This window comes from Ursus maritimus, unplaced genomic scaffold (assembly GCF_017311325.1).
Source record: "Ursus maritimus isolate PB19 unplaced genomic scaffold, ASM1731132v1 scaffold_26, whole genome shotgun sequence".
NCBI classification, from domain to species: domain Eukaryota; kingdom Metazoa; phylum Chordata; class Mammalia; order Carnivora; family Ursidae; genus Ursus; species Ursus maritimus.
The window spans coordinates 21,043,131-21,071,101 of NW_024425119.1; the positions used below are offsets into that span (position 1 = coordinate 21,043,131).

Sequence of the window (27,971 nt, forward strand, 5' to 3'; positions counted from 1 at the left end):
ACCAGACTTTTCATATACATGCTATATACCCACACATGTGCTTTACATATTTTCACGTATCTCTAGGGAGGGAAAACAGCTGGGCATATAATGAGATATCACCATATCATTCTTAGTATAACGGGTAGTCATTGCTGTGGATATGAAAGCGGAAGCTCCAGTCATCCTCGTAATGATTTTCTGAAGAAAAAAGTTGACCTAAAACTTGCAAGTTAGGTAGAATTTGAGATGTGCAGATAGAACAGAAAGGAAAACACTGCAGAAAAGAGGAAGAAAATGTCAAGGTGAGTGTACCTGCTTATAGGATATAAAACTCATGAAGGAGATTTTAGGGGTTGGGTTATAAGACCAGAGAAGTAAAGGTTGGATCATCGTAGGAAGAACATTGAGTGCTAGGCAAAATAGTATGAACTTTATTTTTTAGGTTAGCGTTTTTCAAGTGCACATCTTAAAACCAAATTTGCAGGGTAATTATTTTAAAGCAAGGAATGGAAAAGAAAAGTAGAAAATATCAGAGTTGGAAGGTATAGTTAGGGTACATATTGTTTTGTGGAACTTAATACTAGGTGAGTGTGTCAAGTTTCAATAGAAAATATATTTCTTATCCCTTGAATAATGGTCAAAAATGTTTTTAGACCTGCGGTTCTAGAAAATGCTCTAAATCTTAGTGTGCATAAGAATGTCCTGAAGTGCTTATTAAAGGGAAGATTTGGGGCTTCTGTGGGTGGTTGAAGCTTCACACTTGGAAGAGAAATTGAAGCAATGAGAATTGATTATGATGATGAAACGTATTGTGCTTTAGAATTCAAGTTGGAATACATTATGATTTTTTGGTTTATTATTTTAATAAATGCTGTAAACATCTAGTTATTTTAGGATTTCTTTAGAGATTATTAAGTATATAGAAGATAATGTGTTTTTAAAATCTATAGTGTACTTTTTTTGCATTTCAGGTGTGAGTGATGTAGACTATAGTCTCTATCCAGACAGGCAACTGCAGGGCCAGTGGCTGCGTTCTTACCTTGAAGCCTACAAAGAATATAAGGGCTATGGGACTGAAGTTACTGAAAAGGAGGTGGAAATACTCTTCATTCAGGTCAATCAATTTGCATTGGTAAGTTTAAATATAAACAATGGAAGATTCTTTTTTTTTTGTTAGGATTCTTAATATAATTTTAAAAAGCTTTTAAATTTTCATCATCTTATAAAAACAGTTTCCCATTTTGAGTTTCGTGCATGTTTGGTTCAAAATAAGGACAAAACACTATTGTTTACAGTTCCTCTGTTGTAATGCTTTTGAGGACAGAGATTTTGTTTCATTCATTTATATATCCCTAACCTCTAGAATAACTTGCCTACTCACATGGTAAGTGCCCAGTAATTATTTAATGAATAGATTCTGGTTAGAGTTAGGGTTAATTGTGAAGCAGTTCTTCATGTTATATCTGTTCTCTTTATTTATGTTACAAAAAAACCCATATAATCAAAAACAAATACATGGGAAATGAGGTTTTCCACAGTACATTTAATCATCACATCTTAAGATGTTAAAAGTAGATTGGGAGAACCAGTAGAATTATGTTTTCATAACTTAACCAGTATTTTGTCTTGATCTTCTTTGATAAGCAGTTATTTCCAGACCCACTTCTCTGTACTCATTTTTTTTTAAACATTTTATTTATTTATTCGACAGAGATAGAGACAGACAGACAGCGAGAAAGGGAACACAAGCAGGGGGAGTGGGAGAAGAAGAAGCAGGCTCATAGCGGAGGAGCCTGCTGTGGGGCTCGATCCCATAACGCCGGGATCACGCCCTGAGCCGAAGGCAGACGCTTAACCGCTGTGCCACCCAGGCGCCCTAAACGCATTTATTTTTTAAAAAATAGTTCATTTAAATTACCATTTGACAATGATGTGATGAATTAGAATGAGCTTTCAACTAAGGTGTTACACAATTAAATTGAATACTAGGTTGAAGTTATTTTAGCTACTTATTTTTAGTTTTAATACAATTTGGTACAGTTTCCATGGGGAATATTTGCTGTGATGTCTTTACGAATAGACCCTGTTGATGGCTATGGGTGTCTTAAGAGCAGCATTTCCCCAGAACCATTCAGAATACATCTCAAGTAAGAGGGTGTGCTGAAACTTGACTCATCTTCTGTTCTGGTATCTTTTCAGTAGAATTGTTCACTAAATTAATGTCATGCTCTCCAGCTGGTCCTAGAATGCCTGCTGTTTCTATATATTCTGTTTAAGCATGACCTTAAAGTAGGGAATGTAGGGCTTCCTTTCTCACAAGGCCACTTAATGAACTTTACAATCACCTTAATACTTCTTTTTAGCAAATTTCTATATTAATATGAGGAATATGATTATTGCTATAATTTATATTTTTATGCACTCATTAACATAAATTATTCCTAATGCATTGAGTTTATTAATTTCCATAGAAAGCCCACATACTTACAAATTCTTAGTCAAATAGAACCACTGTTTACTATTAGAGAGCTAACTTGGATTCCCTTGTAAACTTTTGATGATAAAAATTTAACACCTTTGGATACTGTGGTTGTATTATATATACATGGTATTGAACAATAATTACTTCTGGTTTGATTATCAAGTTGTTTATAAATATCCATTAATCAGATATCTAGTAATTATTACTTTGGGTCATGTAGATTGGAGGCTTAAAAGAAGAATAAAACACTGCATTCCTTCAAAGTACTTACAACTTGGAAGGGCAAATGATATGTACAAAATACTTCTTTTTGGGTAACATTCAACACCCATCCCTATTTAAAATTCTTAGCAAATTAGAATTAGAGGGAAACGTACTTAGCCTGAATAAAAACACATTATTTAACCTGACTTTTAAAAAAAGAATATTTGAAATGTACAGCAGACATATTCATGGAATGTCACATGTTCTGTAGAAGGTCTTACAGAAAAAGAATTAGAGGATGGTTGTGAGGTATAAAACTTCAGTACCTTTTTAATAATTCTGCTCATTTAGCATGTCTTCAGTTTATATAACCTATAGTTTTCATATAATCATTACCCAGTAAGTTTATGCTCTGAGATTGTCATATCAGTTTCCAGTTTTTCCTCATTAAGAAACCATTGAGAACTAGTTATAAAGCCAAGTTTGGTTTGAATTCCTCTTCTTATTTAAATTGTGGTGGAATTCTCTCTCTTTTGAGGTAGGTTACTCTTGCATCAGGGCCTCTTTTGCTATCTTCAGAATAGAAAGAATATAGCAGAATTTAGATGAATGCTCACATTTGGCATCACCAGCCCCTCTTACTGAGATTATTAATCCTCCTGAGATTTGATGTATCTGCCTTTGTTCTTCAGGATTGTTTTTGCAGGTTTGTTTGTTTGTTTGTTTGTTTTAGTTAGCCAGTTTACGTGATTCTCTTACCAACTCTTAATTTCATCCCACAATCGTTTGGTAAATGTCTGTCACAGTCTCAAGTATTTGAATGAGTAAATAATTGAGAAGTAGGGGGAAATAAAAGCAAACCCTCAATCTTTTTTTATCACTTTCATGCACTCCTCAGAGCACTGCAGTCTTGTCTTCTCCCCTATTTAAAAAAAAAAAGTTCATGTCAGGGTTACCAATAATGACATAATTACTAAGTCCAGTTTAAACCTTGTCTTTTTTTTTTTTAACTTTGTCTTTATCTTACTTGCTCTGCCCATATCATTTGACAGTATTTACCATTGATTTTTAGAATTTTCTTTCATTACCTTTTGTGATAACCATTCTTCCTTGGTTCTCATGTGTATTTTCCTACTCAGTTGTCTTCCCTGACTCTTCCTTTTCTTCCTCTTCTCCCAATCCTCTTACAATACTGGTGTTCCCTAGTGTCCTGAATTTGGGCTTTCCCCTCTCCTTTCACTTTATATACTTTCATTGGGTGATCTAATTCCATGACTTTTTTTTTAGATTTTTTTTTATTCATTTGAGAGAGAGCGCGAGTGAGGGCAAGAGCGGGGGGAGGGTCATTGGGAGACGGAGAAGCAGACTCCCCACTGAGCAGGGAGCAACTTGGGGCTCCACCCCATGACTCTGAGATCATGACCTGACCCAAGTGGGATGCCCAACTGCCTGATCCATCCAGGTGTCCTGGAAAATGGCTGGTTAAATGTTTATTGCTGAGGGCGTGAGCAGACTTGTAAATATTAAAAGACTTAACGTGTTAGTGACTGTTTACTGTAACTAATATTAAGATGGTAAACAAAAGTAGGTATTTGCACTATAAAATCAAATAAAATATACATACAGGTTTTTAAAGCTGTTAAGAGTTTTTTTTTTTTTTTTTTTTTAAAGATTTTATTCATTTATTTCACAGAGATAGAGACAGCCAGTGAGAGAGGGAACACAAGCAGGAGAATGGGAGAGGAAGAAGCAGGCTTCCAGAGGAGGAGCCTGATGTGGGGCTCGATCCCAGAACGCTGGGATCACACCCTGAGCCGAAGGCAGTTGCTTTAACGACTATGCCACCCAGGCGCCCCAGCTGTTAAGAGTTTTTAGACACGTTGTTTTCAAGTGATTATTTCTAAGTGAACTCTTATTTGGATTTTTTCTAAGTGAAATCTTAGAGTTTTTAGAGGTTTTTCAGAAAGGATACATTTTAGTTATTTGTTCATCATATAAAGCCTTGATTTTTTTTCTTTGCAACAGAGTAGCCTAGAAATTAAAATGCCCTTTGATAGACTTACATATCTATAATTTCCAAATCTGAAAGAAATAGGTAAATCACATAAAATATTTGTGTGATTTTATTTGGACTTAAATATTCTCTTTGCCATTTTGGGGAATTTCCTTTTCATCCATTTAAGAGTCTAATGTTACATATAAAATTTTCACTTTTCATCCTATAAAAGGTGTTACCTTCCAAAATGAGATTTTTGTGAAGTTTTATGTATAATCCTTCTCTAGTGTAGAATCATTTATTTATATGAATGAATGCTGCTTGTGATGGTGGGAAGAGCTGGTGTTATTTTTAGGTGTAGAATTTCCCACTTTCAGTCTTTTCTACTTACAGAACCAGCCTAATAGGAAGAGATTACAATAGCATCCACAGATGATTTTTATATCATTTAAAATATGCCTAGGTGATTTAGACTAGTGGATCTCAAACTTTTTGGTCTCAGGATTCCCCTTTACTCTTCAAGATTTTTTTAAAGACCTCTATGAGCTTTTGTTTATTTATGTTAATTATCAAGATTTATCATACATTCAAAATATTAAGTAAATATTTTTAAAATAAAAAACTTGTAGGGGTGCCTGGGTGGCACAGTCTGTTAAGCCTTTGACTGTTGGTTTCGGCTCAGGTGGTGATCTTAGGGTTGTGGGATTGAGCTCTGCATTGGGCTCTGCACTCAGCGTGGAGTCTACTTGAGATTCTCTCTCCCTCTCCCTTTACCCTTCCTGCTCGTCCCCCCCCCAGAATAAATAAATATTTAAGAAAAAAAAACTTGTTAACATAAACAGCATTTTCAATGAAAAATAACTATTTTCCCAAACAAAAAATAATTAAAAGAATGGCATTATTTAAACTTTGGCAAATCTCTGTAATGTCTGGCTTAATAAAAGCTAGATTCTTATATCTACTCTTGCATTTCATCTGTTGCAGTATATTGGTTTGGTTAAAGTATATGAAGTTCTGTTTCACACACATGTTGTTGGAAGAGATGAATATTTTGCCTTTTCAGATAATTGTGGATATTCTCCTTGATACTTCACCAGAACTTAGCAAATGATCATTTCTTAGAGGTTAGTTGTAATGTACGGTCTGAAAACATCAGTTAACTTTCTGTACTCCAGTATATTATAATCCATTGGTTTACCTTGCACTTTGAATGGCTTTTTTTTTGCCGTGCATGATTTTTTAATTTTAACAGTAAGTGTTATTTGGAAAATACTGATTTGAGTTGTAGAGATCTTAACAAATGTTGATACATCTCCTTATATGATATAAAAACATCATATCCGTTGATATCACAATCAGTATCATCAGAAAAAGTTTTAAGTACTGTATGGAGAAGCTGTTAAACTCACAGAGTCAAATACAGATTTTCCAAAGTTCTAATTTTAGGTTGAATACTTGAAGAGTTTCATTGGCAACAACTACTGTTAATTTGTTTCATTGAAATGACAAGTCCTCTTTTTTTAATCTGAGAAATATCTGCCAAATGCCCAAGTCTAATAACTAGTTCGAATATCAGTTATTCTTTCAAGTATAAATGATATTCCATCAAAGATGTGCAAGTTCAGCTCACAACTCAGTCATAAATGTTTTTTCCTTGAAAGAGTCTTCCTTCTTTGGGTAGAAATACAGTCAAATTAATAGTTTCAGTGGCTTCATAAAGGACATTTTTAGTAAGACTGGCCTCTTACTGTGTGTAGTGATGATGTGTACGTGTATGAATGTTTGGTGCCACTGCCTTGACATATTGTAAGGTACCAGTAGCTTCACCCACCATTGCTTTTAAACCATCAGTGCATATGTTAAGAGAGTCAAAAAGGTAAGTAACACATTAATAATAATATAAAAAATAGTTTTAGGCCTCAGGAATCTCCCATGGTTGAGAACTACTGCTTAATATTTTAAAAAGAAGGAAGGCGCATCTCATCTCATAATTCACTTCTCAATACCTGAGACTTCCTCAGGTAGAAGGAATACCATTTTTGAAAATTTTTATTGTTTTTATCGTTATTTTATATAATGATATTAATTAGCATTTTATTGGCTGTTAAATATCAGATGTAGAGACTAGGCTCCAATGTGTTTTTTCCACACCACCAAGTAGTTCTCCAGTTCTCAGCTTTGACTGTGTGTCCTGCAATTCTGTAGACAAATGTCATATCCCACAGATTAAGGGTTCAGTCTCACAAGACTGCACCCAACTATCCTCCTTTGTAGATGTCAATCTCAAATCACAGTTGTTCTTGTCCTTCTTACCCACTGGCTATAAATCGGAGGTTTCCAAAACTTCCTCCGTGGGTTCAGTTAATTTGCTAGAGTGGTTCATGGAACTCAGAGAAGCATTTATTTATGTTTATCAGTTTATCATAAAGGATACAGAAGAAGAGTCAGATGAAGAGGTATATAGGGCGATGTTCAGAAGGGTTCTGAGCACAGGAGCTTCTGTTCTCCAAGAGCTTAGGGTGTAACCACCGTTCATCTTATGGATGTGTTCTGGTTCACTGGGCCTGGAAGCTCCCTGAACCCCTTCCTTTTGGGTTATATGGAGACTTCATTACATAGGCAAGATTGATTAAAACATCTGCCATTGAAAACTGAACTCAGTCTCACTCACTTCTCCCCTCCCTGGAGGTGGTGAGATGGTGGGGCTGGAAGATCCATCCCTCTAATCACATGGTTGGTTCCCCTGGCAACCAGTCTTCCTCTAGAGGGGGTTTCCAGAAGTCTTACCTCATTAATATAAACTCAGGTGTGGTTGAAAGGGGCTTGTTACGAATAAGATAACTTTTCACTTTTACTGCTCTGGAACTGTTTCAGAAACTTAGGATACAAGATCAAATATCATAAAAAGATGTTCTCATTGCTCTTAATGCTTATGAAATTCTAAGGATTTGGGGAACTATGAGCCAGGAACAGTGAATGAAGACCAAATATGTAATTCTTATTATCTGTATTTTACAGATGGGGAAACAAAGGTACAGATGGGTTAATTAAGTTGCTCAAAGCCATACAGCTAGTAATTTTTGCAATTTGACTCCAGAGCTCAGCTTTTTTTTTTTTTTTCCTTAAGTTAGCCATTAGGCTTCATGTGCATGTACTTTAGCTGTTTACTCTTTACTACATGATTTGTCCTTTTTTTTTTTTGCATTTTAATGATTTTTTATTATATTATGTTAGTCACCATACAGTACATCCCCGGTTTCCGATGTAAGGCTCGATGATTCATTAGTTGCGTATAACACCCAGTGCATGCAATACGTGCCCTCCTTACTACCCGTCACCAGTCTGATCATTCCCCAACCCCCTCCCCTCTGAAGTCCTCAGTTTGTTTCTCATAGTCCATAGTCTCTCATGTTTCATTCCCCCTTCTGATTACCCCCCCTTTCTTTGTCCCTTTCTTCCGCTACTGATCATCCTAGATTCTTATGTTCCATAGATGAGAGAAATCATATGATAGTTATCTTTCTCTAGCCGACTTATTTCTCATAGCATATCTCCTCCAGTGCAACGTCCATGTTGCAATCAAATGTTGAGGAATTCAGATTCTTTCTGACTTAGCTGAGGTAATATTCCATTGTATATATGGACCTGCCTTAATCAGTCATCTGTTGAAGGGCATCTCGCTCCTTCCACGATTTAGCTATTATTGGACATTGCTGCTATTGAACATTGGAGGTGCATATGGCCCTTCTCTTTACTATCTGTATCTTTGGGGTAAACACCAGTAGTGCAATGGCTGGATCATAGGGTAGCTCAATTTTAACTTTTTAAGAGGACCTCCACACTGTTTTCCAAGATTGCTGTACCAACTTGCATTCCCCACCAACAATGTAGGGGAGAATCCTTTCTCAATCCTCTCAGCAATTGTTTCTTGCCTTGTCTATTTTTGCCATTCTTAATGGCGTAGGTGGTATCTCAATTGTGGTTTTGATTTGAATTTCCTTGATGGCTAATGATTTTGAACATTTTCATGTGTCATTAGCCAATTTGTTATCTTCATTGGAAAAGTGTCTGTTCATATCTTCTGCCCATTTTTTGATTTGTTTATTTGTTTCTCATGTATTGAGTTTGAGAAGTTCTTTGTAGATCTTGGATACCAGTCCTTTATCTGTAGTGTCATTTGTAAATATATTCTCCCATTCCGTGGGCTACCTCTTAGTTTTTCTGATTGTTTCCTTGGCTGTGCAGAAACTTTTAATCTTGATGAAGTCCCATAAATTCATTTTATCTTTTGTTTTTCTTGCCTTTGGGGATGTATCATGAAAAAGGTTGCTTTGGCCGATGTCGTAGAGGTTGCTGCCTATGTTCTCCTCTAGAATTTTGATGGATTCCTGTCTCACATCGAGGTCTTTCATCCATTTGGAGTTTATTTTTGTGTATGGTGTGAGATAGTGGTCAAGTTTCATTCTTTTGCACGTACATGATTTGTTCTTTTCTATATGTGTATTTGATGGGAAGTTATGTATCCTGATAGTGATTTTTTGAGGAAGTTAAAAACAAAGTGCAAATAGGTATTTGTATAGCAGCATACTTTAAAGAGATCTTTAGAGGGTAAAAATTTTATATTTTATATATTTTTATATATTTTATATATGTATAATTTCCATTAATCTTTAAAACAGTCCTGTGTGAAATACAGAATGGCTAATAGTGTCTCATCTTTTAAGTGATGATTCAGACATTAAAAATTTGTGACTTACTGAAGGTTGCAGAAGGAGTTAGTGACAGAACCTGGACTTTTGAACCCCCACAGTTCTCAATTCAAATTAAGAATCCTTTCTCATACACTGTGTTGTTTTACCTACTAAATTGGGTTGTTTGGTTGTTTTAAAACCAAGATCACAGCTGTGGAGTAATTTTTTTCTAAGATACCTTTTGTTGCTACTATAGGAAATTTAGCTGAAATAAAACCCTTATCTTTAAGACTTTTTTCTAGTTGTAATATTTCTAGTTAGAATAGACTACTTCGTGGGAAGTGAAGTTTTATTAGTTATTATCAGAATTTTAAAATATTTTCACGTTTAACTGGAAATGGTTTGTAAAGCACACACACAAGTAGTTATTTTACAGCTCCTACACATTCATCTGTTTTTCTCTTGAAGTCAGGACCATTTTTCTCTGACATAAGTAAAATCATGTTACTATATGTCCTGGTTGGTTATGCAGGATTGCTGGGCCAATAAAAATCGTTGTCAGATGTTTGTCATGTCTACAACATTTTTCATCTTTAAATATATTTTTTTGTTTTTGAGATTTAGATTTACCTTTTTAATTTTTTGTCAAAAAACAAAGTCTTTTGATAGTTATGTAGTTTGTAGGAAAGCCTGTTAGCCATTATAACCAACATCTATCAGTGTTTATGCTGAACTCTTTCTCCACAAAGCAGTTATAGGAATTGGGCTCTGTGTTTTAAGCAGTTATAATATATTCTAACCTCTTTTGGTATGGACAGAAGTGATCTGTAGCCATCCAGGTAACTGTACACTTCAGTATTACCTGTGTTTTAGATATTTTATATCAAAAAAGCATCAAGACAGTATTCTGCATGGAGTTGATGAAAAAGGGAAACATTAATTATTTGATAATTGTTTTATAGAGAAATGTATTATCATTATTCCTGATTTTTCTTTCCTTTTTAGGCTTCTCATTTCTTTTGGGGATTGTGGGCTTTGATTCAAGCCAAATACTCCACTATTGATTTTGATTTCCTTGGGTAAGTTTAATTGTACTGTATGTATTACATTTGTCTCTACTTTTTTTTTTTTTTGATGTACATGTAAAACTCATAGTGTACACTGTAGTTATTATTTTCAGTCAAATGTTATAAGGGCTGCATACATTTAAATAATTGGTCTGTAAGGAAATCTGGTATAATCTGTTAAATACTATATTAGAAAAGTGTCCAGTAGGTGGTGCAATAAACTAAAAATATGTCCTTTGAAAATCCTAAAGCTTAAAAAAAGAATCAGCTTAGAAGGGTGAGTGGGAAATGAAGGAAGGATTAAGTTTTTCATTTTTTATTAATTCTGTTGTTATTCATTTCTCACTAGGTATGCAATTGTTCGTTTTAACCAATACTTTAAAATGAAGCCTGAAGTTACTGCATTAAAAGTGCCTGAGTAAAAGAAGAGATTTGATTACTCTCAAGTAGCTGAACAATGCTTGTGTATCTTTTCTTAAGAAATTTTGAAAAGCCAATATTTGTTAAAATTCTGTTGTTTAATTTGGTTATCTTGCTTTACAAATTATGCCTCTAAACAACCAATCTATTTTTTAAATAGACTGAATGATGTCAAGAAGTATACCTACTGCTATCAGTATGTGGTGGATTAGAAGTTTGTTAAATCTGCAAAAAGGTATAAATATGTCAGTTTAATCCTTTCTTTGATAATTTAATCTATGTTATATGTGAACTATTTATTATAAATTTAACATAATTCTGTGACTGCTTTCATCTGTTTCATCTGTTGGTTGAGTGTAAGCAATGAAAATGTTCCAGAGAAAATTTTTAAAAAAGTTTTACTTTAATAATATTAATTTTAGCAAACAATCTAGGTGTTCAGTGTAACCTTTTTATCTTGATACACTATAAGAAATATGAATCATTCACTCTTGAAATGCCAGATACTCGTATAGATAACTTAGGGTGTTCATAGAAAAATATCTGTGTATGAGGGTAAACTACATTTACTGTCTATGTTTAGTGGCACATCTTTTTGAATTGAATATTGGAAAGTTTTTCTGGGGGGGAATATATCTTAAAATTAAATTCTCCTTTCCATACATAGTCTGGCAGTATAAATATTAATAGTTACCGTATAATCCTGGAATAGATACGATTTTATGTTACCAAAATCTGCATTAAATAATGTTTTCATGTACTAAATATGGTCATTTTAGTTGCTAGTTTGTTCTTAAAATTTGATAATATCACTTTTTTTTTACCAAAATATTTTGTTTTACTTATTGTGATATTCTGTGTTTTTGTCTGTTTAGCTAGTAGAACAAATGCTAATTTTTGAAACAAAGATAGAATGGTTGTCATACTTGGGAACAAGAAGATAGCATTTAGATAGATTCCTTTTTACCTTTCCAGATTCATTCCTTAACAGTTAGTTTCATGTTTTAGTTTGGCTCCATGTCTTTAGAATGATAGCAAAAGATTACGTGATATATGTAGGTTCAGAGAAATAAATTAAAAGCGGTTAAAAGAAATAAGGAACATTTAGGACATTGATCTAATACACTTAAAATCTAACAAAATGTGAATTAAACAGAAATATTCATGGTAGGAGGCTTCTGTTTGTTTCTCTTGATTTTGTTTGTATATTTTTTATCTTGTTTGGGAGTGAGAGGGTGGCAATTATTATATGGAAGGAAGTTAGATCTTTGCGGTGAGTAGGCTTCAAGTTGTGAAGACCGCTGCTGTGTGGAGTCGAGCAGTCATGGTTAACTTTACTTAGAAAATTAGTCTGACAAGCTTTGCACTTTGGTCACATAAGTGCCCATGTACAAAGTTGACTTAATGAATCTGCATATTCAGAATATGCAACTACAAATATATCCTCTGAGAAATCTTCTGGGGAGTTTGATGTATTATTCCAAATGACTTATATTCTCAGATAAGTGCTTTAAAATACTTGGATTATCTCAAGATGTTTAAAGCTAATGAAGTAAGTAGAAACACTTAAAGGCCATTTTAAATGGTAAATTCTAGTTACATAAATAGAATCTTAAAAATCTGCTTGTGTCTATAACAGTGTTAGACTAAGATTTGTTTTCTACCTCCCCAATGTTACAAGTGTTCACTTCTGTTTTTATAAACCATATTACTATAGGATCAGTAGAATTTTACCTAATTGACTAAATGGAATGGAACCAATTAAACAATAGCTTTTTACATAATGTTAGAGTGAGCTTGAAGAATTGCTTTTAGTGGAATTTTCATCTGTGGTTGGAAAATTTTCTTAGGACAATGAATAATATGTAATACCCTTGATTTTTTTTTTTTTCTTTCTGACTTCTTAAAGTGCAACAGTATATATCTTGGAGAACTATGGGAGGAGAGAAGATCAGTTTTCTACCTTACTCCATATTCTTCCAACTATTTTGAGTAGAGATTCACTGAGCCTTTGCTGGTAGACTGTGCATAGCTGTTAGCTGTGATACTCTTGTGTTTCAGAGAGATTGATATAGAACTGAGTGTAAAGGGGAATAGAGGCTCTCACTTCAGCCCTGGGAATATGCAGTGAAAGTTGGAAACAAAATGAGACATTTAAGGTATTTTCCTCACTCTGTGGCCAGATTTTGGGTGTCATGATGCTCCCACATCCTGTACAGGTTTTTGGGATCATGCTGCAGACTAATAAGAGGGTTCAAAATTGCTTCCCTTTTTATTGACCATTTAAAGGATTCTAAAGGAAAAATAGCCCTCTAAAATTTGTCCTGTGGCTTGCTGAGATATCTGTTGCCTATTTATGTTAAGCTAAGGAACTTGAATGCCTTACCTAATAACTCACCTGGTATAGTAAGTTCATTTTGTAAATATGAAAATGGTTGTTAGAGAAGTGGCATTCATGTATACTCATAGTTGTTAGTCAATAGACCATAGTGGCCTGGATGCTTTAACAAGCAAAATTACATGTTTTTTCCTTTTGTTCCTTACATACTTGTGTGATCTTACCTGACCAGTAATATTTGTTGTTGTTGTTGTTGTTGTTGTTGTTGTTTTCCCTCTTGACCCCATGCTACCACCTGATTTTCTGGAAATCAGAGAGATGTGGTGGTAAATCATACTGTTCACATGGTCATTCGAGATCAACATGAGCACAAAACTCAACTAGGTCTGCCTGGAATGTATATAAAACAGTGTAAATAAAAATTTGTAAACTAGTGTGAATTGTATCTTGCATATGAGATTGTGTATTGTTTTGCATTCTCTTTTGTAGTTTTTTTGCTTTTATTTTGGTAAGGAAATGATTCAGCTCTTTGGTTTTAGACTGGAAATAGCCAAAAGTTCTGGCTGCACAGTGGGATAACAAGAGGAACTGGAAAAATAGGGTTTGTCAGTTTTTGTTAATGTCAGTACTTATTTATTTAGCCTCTCAGTGCCTAATATGACTTTACTTCATTCTTTAGTTGGCCATTACTTTTTGTGAGATTAGATTCCTATAAGCAGTAAATTAATACACTGCTAGAACTCCTTTTTTTGAGTCATGATTCTAAGCTAAAGCAAATTAAAAATATAATGTGATGATTGCATACTGAAGTATTATCCTTTCCTATTTTCAAGGTTGTTAACCTTTTTCTACCAAAAAAAAAAAAAACCCTTGAAATTTTACGTATCTCTGTGAATCTAAATCATACATACATATATATATAAGACATAAGTCATGAGTAATCTTTTAATGACTGCTATTTTCATCTTCATTGAACTACAAATATTTATTTCAGTTTATAAATATGTTACTAAGCTTCCAGATTTAAAGGAAAAAAGTTCCCCCAAGCACTGTCAATGAAAAATTAAAAACCTTCACTTTAAAAATTATATAGATTTTTCTTTTTTGTATTACACAAAGATTTCTGTATCATTTTTTAATTTCTTCATACTAAGAATGAGAATACTAACAGTTTGATTTTTCTGCTTTAAATTGCTTTTAATAAATGTTTTAGATGCATTCCAACATGATATAGACTTAAGCTTCTAATATTAATCAGTCTTTCAGTTGATAGACAAAGTTACCAATGCTTTATGCTAGGAGGAGAGTTTTGTTATTGGCAGCAACTTACACTACTTTCCTCAAAAGGCAAACGCAAGTAATTATTATGCACGAAGGAAATGAATTGTAAGTACCTGGTAAAGCAGCTTTCTCTTTGTTTCAGAATTGATTTGCTCTGATTTCTCTTCCTTAGCTCATTAGATTTTAGAATGTCCTTTGACTGGACACTTAGCTACATATTAAGGCAATCTGTTTTGCTTTTATTTTCTTAAAAAAAAGAAAGACATTAGTTATGTCGAACCACCTTTTTTTTCCAGTTACATATCACTTGTGTGATTACAGTGTTATGCCTTGGGTTTGATGTTTTTGGACAGAAAAGCATATCAGTTATTTAAAATGATTTCCCCCCTATCTTTGAAAGCTTAGTCTTTAAATATGTTGATATAAAAGAAAATGCTTGGGTTTGCATTACTCGAATACTTGAAAACTGACATTAGTAAGGTATCTTACATAATGAATTAGATTTTTCTGAACACAGTTTTTACACAATTTTCATTTCTGGATCATAATTTGAAATAGAAGGTTTCAACTCTTTGAGTGGGAAAAAATGACAGGCTTATAGAAAAATACCCTTTTGTGTTTCAGGCGTCCCAAATTCAGCTGTTTCGTAGGTTTCTGTCTTAAAGTCTGCTTTCTCTTTTCGTCTGTACTTAATGCACTTACTATGCTATAGATGTTGTCAAACAGCAGGTTAAAGTAAAATCTGTGTTCATTATGAATCTTTCAGCTTTTCTAGTTATGAAAAAAATTGCTCTGTAAAATATTCTTAATCCCTAAATATAGGCATATTTTTGTTTACATCTTACCCATTAATGGTATAAATACCATTAATCATTTTAACAAAACAAGATGTTTATAAAAATTAAAAGCATTACATGTTGTATTTCAACTAGTAAGTGAAGGGTAAGAAGAAGCTGGCTGATTTGAATTGTTTCATTAGTTAAATTAGTTAAATTTCAAAACTCTTTAATAAAGGAATTTTCAGAGATATGTTGAGACCCCAAAAAAGCAGTGGAGGAGATGAGAGGATTTACTTGCCATGGTTGTGGTGTGCTACTTCAGTTTAGGTAGTGACACACTGAAATCTTTATTGTCCAGTAATCTGAAGAAGTTTCCTGTTGTTTATGTGTGCTAAACTAACTATAAATTGGTGGAATCTGCTAAGAGGATACTTTTTAACTGTACTGTATTGAGGAACCTTTTTACAACTGGGTGGTTTCTGTGATATGAAGTATTTGAATTTTAAAATATACTGTTATCATAAGAAATAAGACATGGCATCATTCCATGTTCTCAAGTGATAATTTCCTTATTAAGTTTCAGAAGAAAAAAACCAAAATAAGTAATTGTCACTGCGTTAGCTGTATGTTGAATTGGAAAATTGTGGCATAAAACTTAAATTTGTGTTTATCAAATGTGAACCATAGTAGTATAATGCTGCTTTGTATATACTGTAAGTGCTACAAATAGTCTCAGCACTGAAAATGTATTGATACCTCTCAAATGAATGCAAATTTTGATGTAGGTGTTTTGATATGCCTCAGAAAGTATCTGAGTGTCTGAGAACTTGTTAATCTGTTTGGTAATGGAGATACTTCCTGTTTTTCGTTGCATATTTTCATGTTTAAAATTTAATTTTTACATTTTTACTACTGTTAATTTAAGTGTAAAATTTGTTCTGTGGATAAAAATGGGGTTGCCAGTGAAGAAAATTAAAAACAGCCTCATTCATGTAATTGCTTAAGTAAAAATACATTTTTGCTGTATGTTCATAAACTTTTAATGAAGTTGTTTGTATTTCTGTTTGAATATAAATGATGTTTAGGCTTTATTTCTGTTCAATAAGGCCTTTTACCATTGATTAAATGAAGGAATGTATCTTTTTGAAGAGATTTATATTCTGTAAATAAAAATTGGTTGTAACAATAAAGTTGGGTTCTAACTGCAGTGTACCATAAATCTTGTTATTTCAACTTATTTTGGTGGTTTTTCTTTTTTGAGGGGGGCAGAAAACAAGACTTCAAAGTTAGTGTGTAACTGTACTTGAAGTGATGATTTAAATTTCTAATTCTCTAGTTTTATATAGTGTTAAAAAGTTTTGAATAAAATTTGCTTTCAGAAACTTAGTTGAGATGAGAGAGTGGAATATTGTGTAACTCAGTAAACAAATTCTATTTCCTTAATTTAAAAATTCTTTATTCTTCTAACCATTACACTTTGTATCTTCACTGTGATTAGGGCCAGAAGCAGATAAATAAAGACACTCTCTGGGACTTAGCATTTTAGTCTAGGCAGGGAGTATCAATTCAATTAGTATTTATTAAGCTTTAATTATCAGGTAATGTGATAGAGGTGAAGATACAAAGATATGATCTCCACCATCAGATAATCTTGAAGATCAGTTCTCCGTAACAAAAATACTTGTGTGTGTGTGTGTGTGTGTGTGAGAGAGAGAGAGAGAGAGAGAGAAAATGTTTTCCAATTTGGGTTTATCTAGTGTTTTCTAAATAAATTTCCATTAGAATGAGGTTATGTATTGCCCGCCAAAATAGTACAAAAGTGATGTGTCTGTATGAGGGTATCGAATCTGAGGAACTCACTGCTGATGTTGATTTTGATCACTTGGTCCAAGTATTGTTCTGTGTCTTCACCTTGTAATGTTTATTTTTCCTCTTGTGGGGAAATAAGCAATCTGTGGAGAGAAACTTTAAGATTATGTATCTTGCTTGTTGTCAAACATCCCATTTGCCTCCCCTGACTTTTAGCAACACTTGATATTTGTCTAAACCAATCTTTATTATGATGGCTGCAAAATACTCATTTTTCAGTTCTGTTACGTGATACACATGTATCAGCATTTATTGTAAGGAATCATCTGTGTGTGTGTGTGTGTGTGTGTGTGTGTGTGTGTGTGTCCGTATATCATTTACCATTCCTGTGACAGAAGTATAGACTCTCAGGTTTTTATTTTATTTAGTGGATTATAATCCGTTACTATACTTATTTACATTGATGTTAAAATGTCTGGATTTGGCTTGGGGGAGCCCCATCAGATCTGGCTGTACCAGATGTACCAGAACATGTTTTGAGCACTTTCTTTATAGTAAAATAAGATGTTCTAGACTAAATTTGGAACCTTCCAGAGCCTTGGAATCAGCCATTTTTCCAAGGAACTTTTTTTTTTTTTTTTAATGGTACTTAGAAACTTAAATCTGAGAACTAAGTATGCTCATTAGTTCTGGGATATCACATCCTAGGCCCTTTAAGCTGGCAGAGCAAGGAAACACATTTATATGTAAGTAATGTATTTTAGAAATGGTGAGTACATACTGACACTTCAGTTTTTAATCCAACTTCAGAGTTCTCCCTTGCCTCTCCCATTTCGTATTTGTTTCTCCCTTTTCTTTACTCATATTTTGTTAAGAACACTATAGAATTAATGTGCCTTTTTCATTCATTGTATTACATGAAGTATGAAATGGTAATATATGTTTTACTAGTGATTGTAACCTTGGTCATTTGATTAAAGTGGTATCTGCCAAGTTTCTCCCCATTTTCTTTTTTTTTTTTTTACGATTTTATTTATTAGCGTGCACATGCGAGCTCGAGCACGAGGGTGGGGAGGGGAAGAGGGGGGAGAGGGAGAGGGAGAACCAGACTCTTGGCTGAGTAGGGAGCCAGGTGGTGGAGGCTCATCTCAGGCCCCAGTGATCATGACCTGAGCCAAAGGCAGACGCTTAACTGACTGAGCCACCCAGGTGCCCCTCTCATTTTCTACTTCTAATGAATAAGCATCTTGTGGTAGGGAGGAGATACTCTGAAACTATGTGATTTTTGTGCTATTTTAGCATCCATCAGCAGTTTTTGCCTGCAGCAGTTATGTTTGACTGTTGCTGATACTCTATTTCTCTCTTTCCTTCTACTTTCTTTCAATTTTAATTCTGAAATTGGAATTTTACTGTAGGGAAGCTCTGTATTTCTTCACTTATTTATTCAACCAAATCAGAACACAAGGATATTTAATTCTATAGGCCGTAATCCATTACAATCATTTTGTTGCTCAATTTGTTCCAGTTTGATGATTGAGAGCTCCTTTCAGTTGGCTGCTGTATCCTTTCAGTATGCTCGCATCATTTCTTGAGGACTTCCTTTTCTGGCAACATAAGGCTTTCCAGGCTAAGCTTGTACCTTCCTTGCCCCAACCCTCAATTCAATTATTTCTTCAAGGAGCCCTGACTTTATAGAGAATGAGATTTAGAAACTTAAGATCTGGGTGCCAGGTGTGCTCATTGTTACTGGGGTGTTACTGCTTCTATATTCTGTCAGTTGACAGTACCAGGAAATTTCATATATATGTGTGGGTGTATGTATACATATATATATACATATATATATGTCGTACATGTATATATATCTAAAATAACACACATGCATCTGTATTCATCTGTTTTTATGACTTTATTTTGAAATCATTTAAGACAGAAAAGTCACAAGAATAGTTCAGTGCACTGCCATATATCCTTATTCAAACTCCCTCAATATTTCACTTCCATTTCTTTATCGTTTTCTCTTTATTTCTTTTTGTCTATTATTTGAGAGCAGCTTGCACACATAAATCTCATTTACCCCTCAATACTTGTATTCCCTAAGAACACTCTCTTCTCACCTCCATTTTTTCCTGTGTGTGTAGTGTGTTATTTTTTTCTGGCCCTTCCCTTCCCTTCCCTTCCCTTCCCTTCCCTTCCCTTCCCTTCCCTTCCCTTCCCTTCCCTTCCCTTCCCTTCCCTTCCCCCTTCCCTTCCCCCTTCCCTTCCCCCTTCCCTTCTCCCTTCCTTTCCCCCCCTTCCTTCCTATTTATTTGAGAGAGAATGAGAGCACAAGCGGGGGTGGGGGGTGGGGAGTGGCAGGCAGAGGGAGAGGGAGAAGCAGGTTCCTTGTTGAATGGAGAGCCTACATGAGGCTTGATCCTAGGACCCTGGGATCATGACCTGTGTCAAACACAGTTAACTGAGATACCCAGGTGCCCCTTTTCTGGCTCTTTTCAAGATTTTTTCTTTTTAGTTGATTTTCAGCGATTTGATGATGATGTATTTAAATGTGCATCCTTTGTATTATCCTGCTTAGGTTTAGACATTTTTTTTTTTAAAGATTTTATTTACTTATTTGACAGAGACAGCCAGCGAGAGAGGGAACACAAGCAGGGGAAGTGGGAGAGGAAGAAGCAGGCTCCTAGCAGAGGAGCCTGATGTGGGGCTCGATCCCTGAACGCAGGGATCACACCCTGAGCCCAAGGCAGACGCTTAACAACTGCGCCACCGAGGCGCCCCAGGTTTAGACATTTTTCAATCTGTAAATTTATCTTTTATCATATTTTGGGGAAATTTCCGCCATTTCTTCAGGTATATATTCTGATCCATTCTCTTTTCTCTGTGAGTCTCCAAAGACTGATACTGTTTGACAGGTCACTAATGTTCTATTCATTTTTCCCCAGCATCTATTTTCTTTTTTTTTCAGGTTTGGAATATTTCTATTGGTCTGTTTTCATATTTCACTGATATTTTCTCCCATCTAATTTCCAAACTGCTATTATGCCTATCCGGTGACTTTTTTCATTTTGGTATTATTATTTTGAGTTCTGGACTCTCCATTTGGTTATTTTTAAAGTTTCCATTTCTTTCCTGCGATTTCCTATTTATCATGGGCAGAGTCCTCTTTACATCCTAGAACATAGGTGTAATAGTAGCTTTAAAATCCTCGTCCACTAATTACAACAACTGAGTCATCTCAGGGACTATCTGTGGATTGGGTTTCTTTGGACTGTGGCTTGTATTTTCTTGTTTCTTTGTATGTCTAGTAGTTTGGATTTGTGTCCTGGACATTGTGATTGATATGGTGTAGAGACTCTTGATTCTATTATGATCCTCTAAGAAGTAATGATTTTCTTTGTTTTAGTAGGCAGTATGACTTGGCTGTACCCAAGCCTCAAACTCTGGTTCCTCTTTGGTAAAAGGCAGCTAAAATTTTCAGGGTTTTTTTTTTAGCTTTAGCTCGGCTGCTTGGAGTATGCCCCACACATGCATATTTCAGAGATCAGTCAGAAATTTGGGCAGAGTGGATGTATGCAGATATTAGTGCCATCTCCCTCTGGGTCTTTTTGCAATTTCTTTTCATACTTTCCAACTGTTGAGGTTGTTTGGAACTCTGTCCTCTTTTCTTCAAGTTAAAACGGCAGGTTTTTGGAGTTTTAGTGACACCACAACCTCTGACTTATGGCTTGTCCTCAGGCATAATGTTAGTAAAATGGGAAACTCTGTCTCATTCTCTTCTATCTAAGTGTAAATTCTGCTCTAGTTTCTTTTTGCTATTGGTTGCTCTCTAGTGCTTTTAGGTAGTTTTATCTATTATATCTTAAGTTTATGATTATCTATGGGAAACCTTGTCCAACAGGAGTTATTCCTCCATCATTCAATGTAGAATCTTGTTATCTTAGCTTTTTAGTTGGGTATATAATTGATACTTCAAATTGGTGTGGGTGTTAAATGTTCTGAAATTTTCTGTAAATACTCCCTTCAACCAAATACTATATATTCTAACTTGTGGTGTTTTAATTAATATTTTTTAAGAATTGCATAATTTGTTTCTTTTCACCCAAGAGTTGTTTAATAGAAAGTTGTTTTATTTCTAGGTGGAAGGATCTTTTTGATTTTGGGTTTTGTTCTTAATATCTTTATTTATTTCAAGCGTTTGTAATATTTCTACTTGATGAAAATTATTGATGTTTTGACTTAATATGTGATCCAATTTTGGGAATGTGCATGTATTTTTGAGAAGAAGGTATATTCTCTTGTCAGGGTGTGGTGTTACACGCACCAACACAGTCTATCCTCGCTATTCATGGATTCCATATTTATGAATTTGCTTATTTGCTGAAATTTATTTGTAACCCCAAAGTCAGTTCTTGGGGCTCTTTTATGGTCATTTGCAGACATGCACATGGGCAGAGTGATGAAAAATTGGAGTGTCTGACATGCACGTTCCCAGTTGCGGTTGAACTCTGCCTTCTTGTTTCAGCTCTCATACTGTAAACAAAATGTCCTCTTCACCATATATTCAGTGCCATGTACTTCACATTTTTGTGCTGGGGCAGAGGGAGAAGCAGACTCCCTGCCGAACAGGGCTGGGTCCCAGGACCTGGAGTCAGATGCCCAACCCACTGAGCCACCCAGGCGCCTCCTCCCTGAGTAAATTTTATGTTCCTTAACATGAGCTCTCTTTATAACATGGTGCTAGGTACACAATGGGACCTCACCTGGTTTGTTAAATGAATGAATCAAACTATTAGGAAATATTTCCAATCAAGCAAAAAATAAGACTGTATTTGATCTTGGAGAGAGAGAAGCCCTGGAAATGACTGGCTGGAGTAACTTCCTGAACTGACAGGATGCCTGAAAAGCGACTTCGCTGGGGAAGCTGTACTTAACTATTTCGGAAGTTAGAGATCCTTTTTTTTTTTTTTTTACCATATACTTCTGCACGATTTGGTTTTAATTTATTTAGTTGAGCCAAAATTTACAGAAGTATGTAGATATTTTGTTAACTGTCACTGATTTCCTAGAGGTGTCCCGAATATAGTATTCTTAGAACCTAGCACGCTAGCAGCTTTTCAAGCCCCACCCAGAGTATATTTTTTTAAAAATGTATGTCTATAACTGAGACAAGCAGTATAAGATTTTTTTCCTTTACATGAGTTCAATTAAAATCTGTAATTGTTATTCTCGTAATACTGTGTAAATACTTTTATTCACAATAAAACCCAACACAAGCATCACTGACTTTATTATTTTAAAGTGGCCATCATTGGTGCGCCTGGGTGGCACAGTCGTTAAGTGTCTGCCTTCGGCTCAGGGCATGATCCCAGCATTCTGGGATCGAGCCCCACATCAGGCTCCTGCTAGAAGCCTGCTTCTTCCTCTCCCACTCCCCCTGCTTGTGTTCCCTGTCTCGCTGGCTCTCTCTCTGTCAAATAAATAAATAAAATCTTAGAAAAAAAAATAAAGTGGCCATCATTAATAATTCATTATGCAGGGAACAACTTATTCTTTTCTAAAGATTTGGCAGTCGCTTTGGATTATGTCCTCTTTTCCTTACCCAGGATATCACAAAAGAGGAATCAGCCTAAAACTACTCTTTGACATACCAGGTTTTGTTTTTTTTTTTACTGCATTATTTTAATTAAACACAAGATCATGAAGCAAACATCCTGCTTTCTACTGCAATTTCTCTAGTTGGTTTTCTCAACTATTTATATTGTGAATCTTAATAGTTGAAAATTTATTTAGTCTCTTATAAAAACATGTATTAGTAATTAGTTGATAAAGGATTGCCATTTTAATCTCACCACATTTTAAGACTCTAACTCAAACTGTTCTCTTTTTTCCCAGTTTTGTAACACTTGGAAAGAATTTAAAATTTTATTGTGCTTCTAGCAGTTTTTTTTCACATGGAAGCAGAAGGCTGTGTAGGTGCCTTGTAAAAGGCTGTCTTAGTGACATCCCTAACAAGAACTCAAAGCAATCCTGTTAAAAAAGATTTCTGAGTTCCAGCTTTGAAATATTCTAAAAAGAAAAATAAACAAGAAAATGTAACCGCTTGACCACATTTGCCAGTGAGTTTCCTTCTTTGGTTAGAAGAACACTTTTTTTCCCTCTTATGTTAGCTAATATTGTGTTGACAACATCAGCTCAAATTATCTTTTACAATAAAAAATGAAAGCTAAGGGGGGTTGCTAATAGCACCAGACTTTGTAATGGTTGAGTGGAATTTAGTTTCTGCTTTTCTTTTTCCTTGTTAACTCAGAGTATCTCACTGGAGACATCCAGGAACTAGAGGTAAGTGTTGGGTAGTGGAAAGAACGCTATTCAGGTGACAGGAACTCCCAGTAATGATCATGGTTTTTATGGGCTTTGTTTTCTCATTACAATAACCAAAACACCTTTGAAAAGATGTCATAAAAATTGGGACTGTTTCATATAATTTTGTCACTTTGCCATATCACTTTTTTTCCTTTGTTGCATTCCCTACCTTTTAAATTCCTGTCAGAGGGTACTCAACCTGACAATCCCACTGTATCAGGCAGAACACTGGCTACCACAGGAAGGTAGCTTTGGAACTCTCAGTCAAGTCTTTGATCTGTGAAATATTATGTAGGTTCTTTTTTGAATAGGGGCCATTTTTACCTAGTTTTTGGATTGTTATGCACTGAATGTGTTGCCCCAAAATTGATGTGTTGTAGTTCTAACCCCCACTGTGGCTATATTTGGAGATGAGCTTCTAAGGAAATAATTATGAGCTCAGAAGGGTGTAACCCTGATTTGATAGGATTAGTGTCCTTAAGAGACACGAGAGAGCTTGCTCCCTTCCTCTCCAAGTGCACACGTATTGAGGAAAGGCTACATGAGCACACAGCCTTTACAATCCAGGAAGAGAGTTCTTGGAAACCAAACGGCACCTTGATTATGGACTTCCAGCCTCCAGACTTGAGAAAATAAGTGTCTATCATTTAGGGCACCCAGTCTATGGTATTTTGTTATGGCATCCTGAGCCAACTAATGTAGATGGCAGGAACATGGATTATCTTAGAACTTTTCTGTTGTTAAGTATGTAAGGGAAGGGGTGTGTGTGTGTGTGTGCGTTGGAGGTGGGGTTTAAGGGATGGGAGTACGTAAATATTAGCTGTTTTACAGGGTACTTTTTTTCTTGCCTTAACTGAGAATAGCCTTTCTCTTGAGGATACCACTTAGTCACAGTTCCCAAAGCAAAGGCTGTGCATTCTTTCATTAAACCATGTATCTATGGCTCAGAGCACTGTGGGTATTTTCTTAGTTCTCACTGCTGTTTCTCTCCAACAAATGCTTGCACTATGTGAAGTTCATGAAACAAGGTTATATCATACTCATCTTGTCCTTCTATTATTTCTCATTCTTCTGGTTATACCTCCTTACTCATGAAGGGCTTCAGTATCTGAGCCACAGTCCTCTTTTTCTCATTGCTGCCGTCACCACAGAAAACTTAGCTGTACTGTGAATATCCCTTCCAGTAACTCAAGCTGAAAGCTCTTTGGCTTCTTCAAATTTTAGTGTCCTTCATTTTCATTTCGTATCAATAGCCTATCTGTATGGTCATAGTCTGTGCCTAATTCAACATCTGAAAATGTGCCACAAAAATGTAAAACTTTATTATGCCAATCTTTGGTTACATTTTCCTGTTTATCTAGGTCTTTCTTTTTCTTTCCCTTCCTTTCTTTTTCTTTCTTTCTTTCTTTCTTTCTTTCTTTCTTTCTTTCTTTCTTTTCTCTTTTTTCTTTTTTCGGTTCCACCTTACCTTTTCTTTTAACTCATTAAAACCTCCAGAACTTGGACCTCTTCCTTTTGTGTCCAAACATCCCTCTTCTGTGGCCTAGACTAGACACTCATGTGTCACCTCAGACCCTCCTGTGCCAGGCATCCTTAACTATTGACCCCCTCTGTTTTTCTCCCACCACTATCTAACCAATCTTTAGCCTTGGCTATGTCCAACCATGTGTCTTATCCACTCCTACACTTGGGGCTGGCCCTTCATGGTGACACAATTCTGCTAGCTGATGCCTCTACGGTTCCAAAATCTCTAATGTAGCCTGGGCCATTAAGAGCACTTGGCTTCCAGAGCAGAGGGCTCAGAGTTAATTGTATTCATCTGTTGAATCTGTGTTATCACTGTTGGTCCGAACAAAATCCTTCTAGTTAGCTCGCTCTTTAATTGTTTAATTCATTCCTTTTTTATCCATATCCTCTACTCCTATTTCCCTACTCCTCATAAACAACCATTTTTATTGTATACCTTTTTATTTGAATGTAGTTTCACAATATGTGTATAGGTTTGTGACCATTTGTTTTTCATTCACACAACTGATGTTATTGATTTCATTCTTGTTCTTTTTCACCAAGTACTATATTTTATTTATTTATTTACTTATTTAGAGAGAGAGAGGTGAGCACAAGCAGGGATGGGATGGAGAGAGAGAATCCCAAGCAGACTCCACACTGAGCGTGGAGCACAACGCGGGGCTCGATCCCATGACCCCAAGGTCGTGCGCGACCTGAATGGAAATCAAGAGTTGGATGCTCAACCGACTGAGCCACGGAAGCGCACCACCAAGTACTATACTTCGAAGATAATTATGTAGCTATATGAATATGTACCTCTAGGGTACTGTGTCTTTCAGCTGCATAATCCCTCACGGTGCTCATCCAACACATCTCACTTATCCTTTCTCCCCGTGATAGATACTCAGGTGGCTTCCAGCTCTGCCACCACCAACAGTGATATGATAATGAATTTCCTCATTATATATCGGCTAGTGGACACAGGTAATAATTTCACTGGGATACATCCAAGGAGAAGAATTCCTGGGTCAGAGTATGCATATATTTATTTTAATCAAGAAGAGCCAGAAAGCTTTCTGGACTGTTCTAATGTTCCTTTTATCAGTGAATAACATTTCTATTGAATCTATATATCATCATCTATCTCAAAAGAATATGTATATATTGTCAGATATTAAACTTGCTACTATAGATTGCCTCGCTTTATTTTGGTTTGTATTTGCCTGGTATATCTTTTTCCCTTGTTCCTGTTTAACCTTTCTGGGTCTTTTTGCTCTGAATGGCTCTTAAAGGCAACATATTATCATTAAATTCATTCTGAGAGTCTCTTTAATTGGTGAGATAAAACATTTACTTCTAGGGGCGCCTGGGTGGCACAGCAGTTAAGTGTCTGCCTTCGGCTCAGGGCGTGATCCCGGCATTATGGGATCGAGCCCCACATCAGGCTCCTCTGCTGGGAGCCTGCTTCTTCCTCTCCCACTCCCCCTGCTGTGTTCCCTCTCTCGCTGGCTGTCTCTATCTCTGTCGAATAAATAAATAAAATCTTTAAAAAAAAATTTACTTCTAGTGCAATATTAAAACTTAGTTCTATCTCAGTATTTCATATTATGTATTTATTGTACTTTCTGTCTTTACTCCTTACTTTCTATTGTATGTATAAAATTTACTATGGCTGGGTTAAAAGTTATATATTCTATTTTTACTCTTAAGATGGTTAACCTTAATTACAAACATGTTCATATATATTTATCCTAATAGGGTAAGTATTTGAACTTACCAATATTTGTATATTTATGGCAGATTTGGAAATGGGCTGCTCAGATCTCCCTTCAAGAAAAAACTTTGTATGAAATGTGATTAGCTGATAGTCTCCAGCTGTTAGCTCCTGTAGGCTCTGCCTCATTTGAACTGACATCACATTCCTTTTAGGGAAGCCTCCAGCCAATGGTACAAAGAGTTAAGGATATCTGCCCTTTGTGGGACTTTTCCAGTGGGGAGTCTTTGCCCTGGAGCTCCCCACTGATCTAGCAGAGACTGTCAGGCCTGCCTCATGGTCTGGAATTTTCCCTGACAAATTGTGCTTTTTCCTCTTTTCTTTCACAGGTGCTATTCCCCAATAATAAGCCTTTTATATTTCAAACTCTTGTCTTGGCATTTATTTTCCAGAAAACCCAACCTGCAATAGTTGATGATGAGTTGTCCAAGAAAGCAGCAAAAAGATAGGAGTTTGGAGCTGGTTCACTCACTAGAAGGTGGTACATAGACCCTGGTACTAAGTGGCAAACCAATTGATAATGCTTTCACTGGTGATGAAATAGGATGGTGTGCTGGTGGATGGAAATGTACTGGTCAGTGTGATCATTCAGGAGTTTGAAATAACAGGAAGAATGATAAATCTGAAGATAATAGAATTGGATTGTTGTCAGTAAATTACATTGACACCCTGCAGTTGGATAATGAAAAACTGAGATCAATTAACAGAGGATTGCAAACCAAGTAATAGAGCACGTCTCTTCGATAGCTTACAATGAATTGACTGACTTGGGGGGCATTCTTTGGGATATACAATTTAATTTCCTAGTAAGGGCTCCAGGGGGTGATGCAAACTTACTGCTAGGATGGTTCCAGGAAGTTGCAAAAGCAGTGGCCCAATGAGTGACATTAAAATGCCTGAATTGCCATAGTAGACATTAGAAAAAGGTACTAAAGGGTTGGGAAGTTGTACATGCTGAAATTGGATATATGAGGCCAGAAGACTCAATAGAGGACTGTGTTTCACAGGGAGGCTTGGAGGACACACCATTCACCAAGGCCATCAGGAATGGGCAGGTAAAAGGGTCACCAGCATCACCAAGAGGTTCAGTTAATGGCCTTCCTCTGGTAGCCAGGGCTGGTGGTAGGAGAAGCTATCACAGAACTTGTCTCAGTGATAGCAAGGATGATAGTGCTCCTAAGTGTTTAGAACAGATGATGGTGGTTAACTAGGTGGTCAGGATTATCAAAGCAAACAACAAGCCTGAGGTAGCTGCCAAGGGAACCTAACCAGTTGA

The 27,971-nt window shown here is 35.6% G+C and overlaps 1 protein-coding gene across 1 annotated transcript in view; it reads left to right on the top strand.

Annotated features, from left to right (window-relative positions):
* The window catches only part of ETNK1 (ethanolamine kinase 1), a 64,819-nt gene extending 51,205 nt beyond the window's left edge, over positions 1-13,614 (top strand). The window contains exons 6-8 of the mRNA XM_008693127.2: positions 954-1,114; positions 10,361-10,434; positions 10,772-13,614. Coding sequence (XP_008691349.2) covers positions 954-1,114; positions 10,361-10,434; positions 10,772-10,844 — 308 coding nt within the window. The 3' untranslated portion in view covers positions 10,845-13,614. The remainder of the gene's footprint in view (positions 1-953; positions 1,115-10,360; positions 10,435-10,771) is intronic.
* The last annotated feature ends 14,357 nt before the right edge of the window (positions 13,615-27,971 follow it).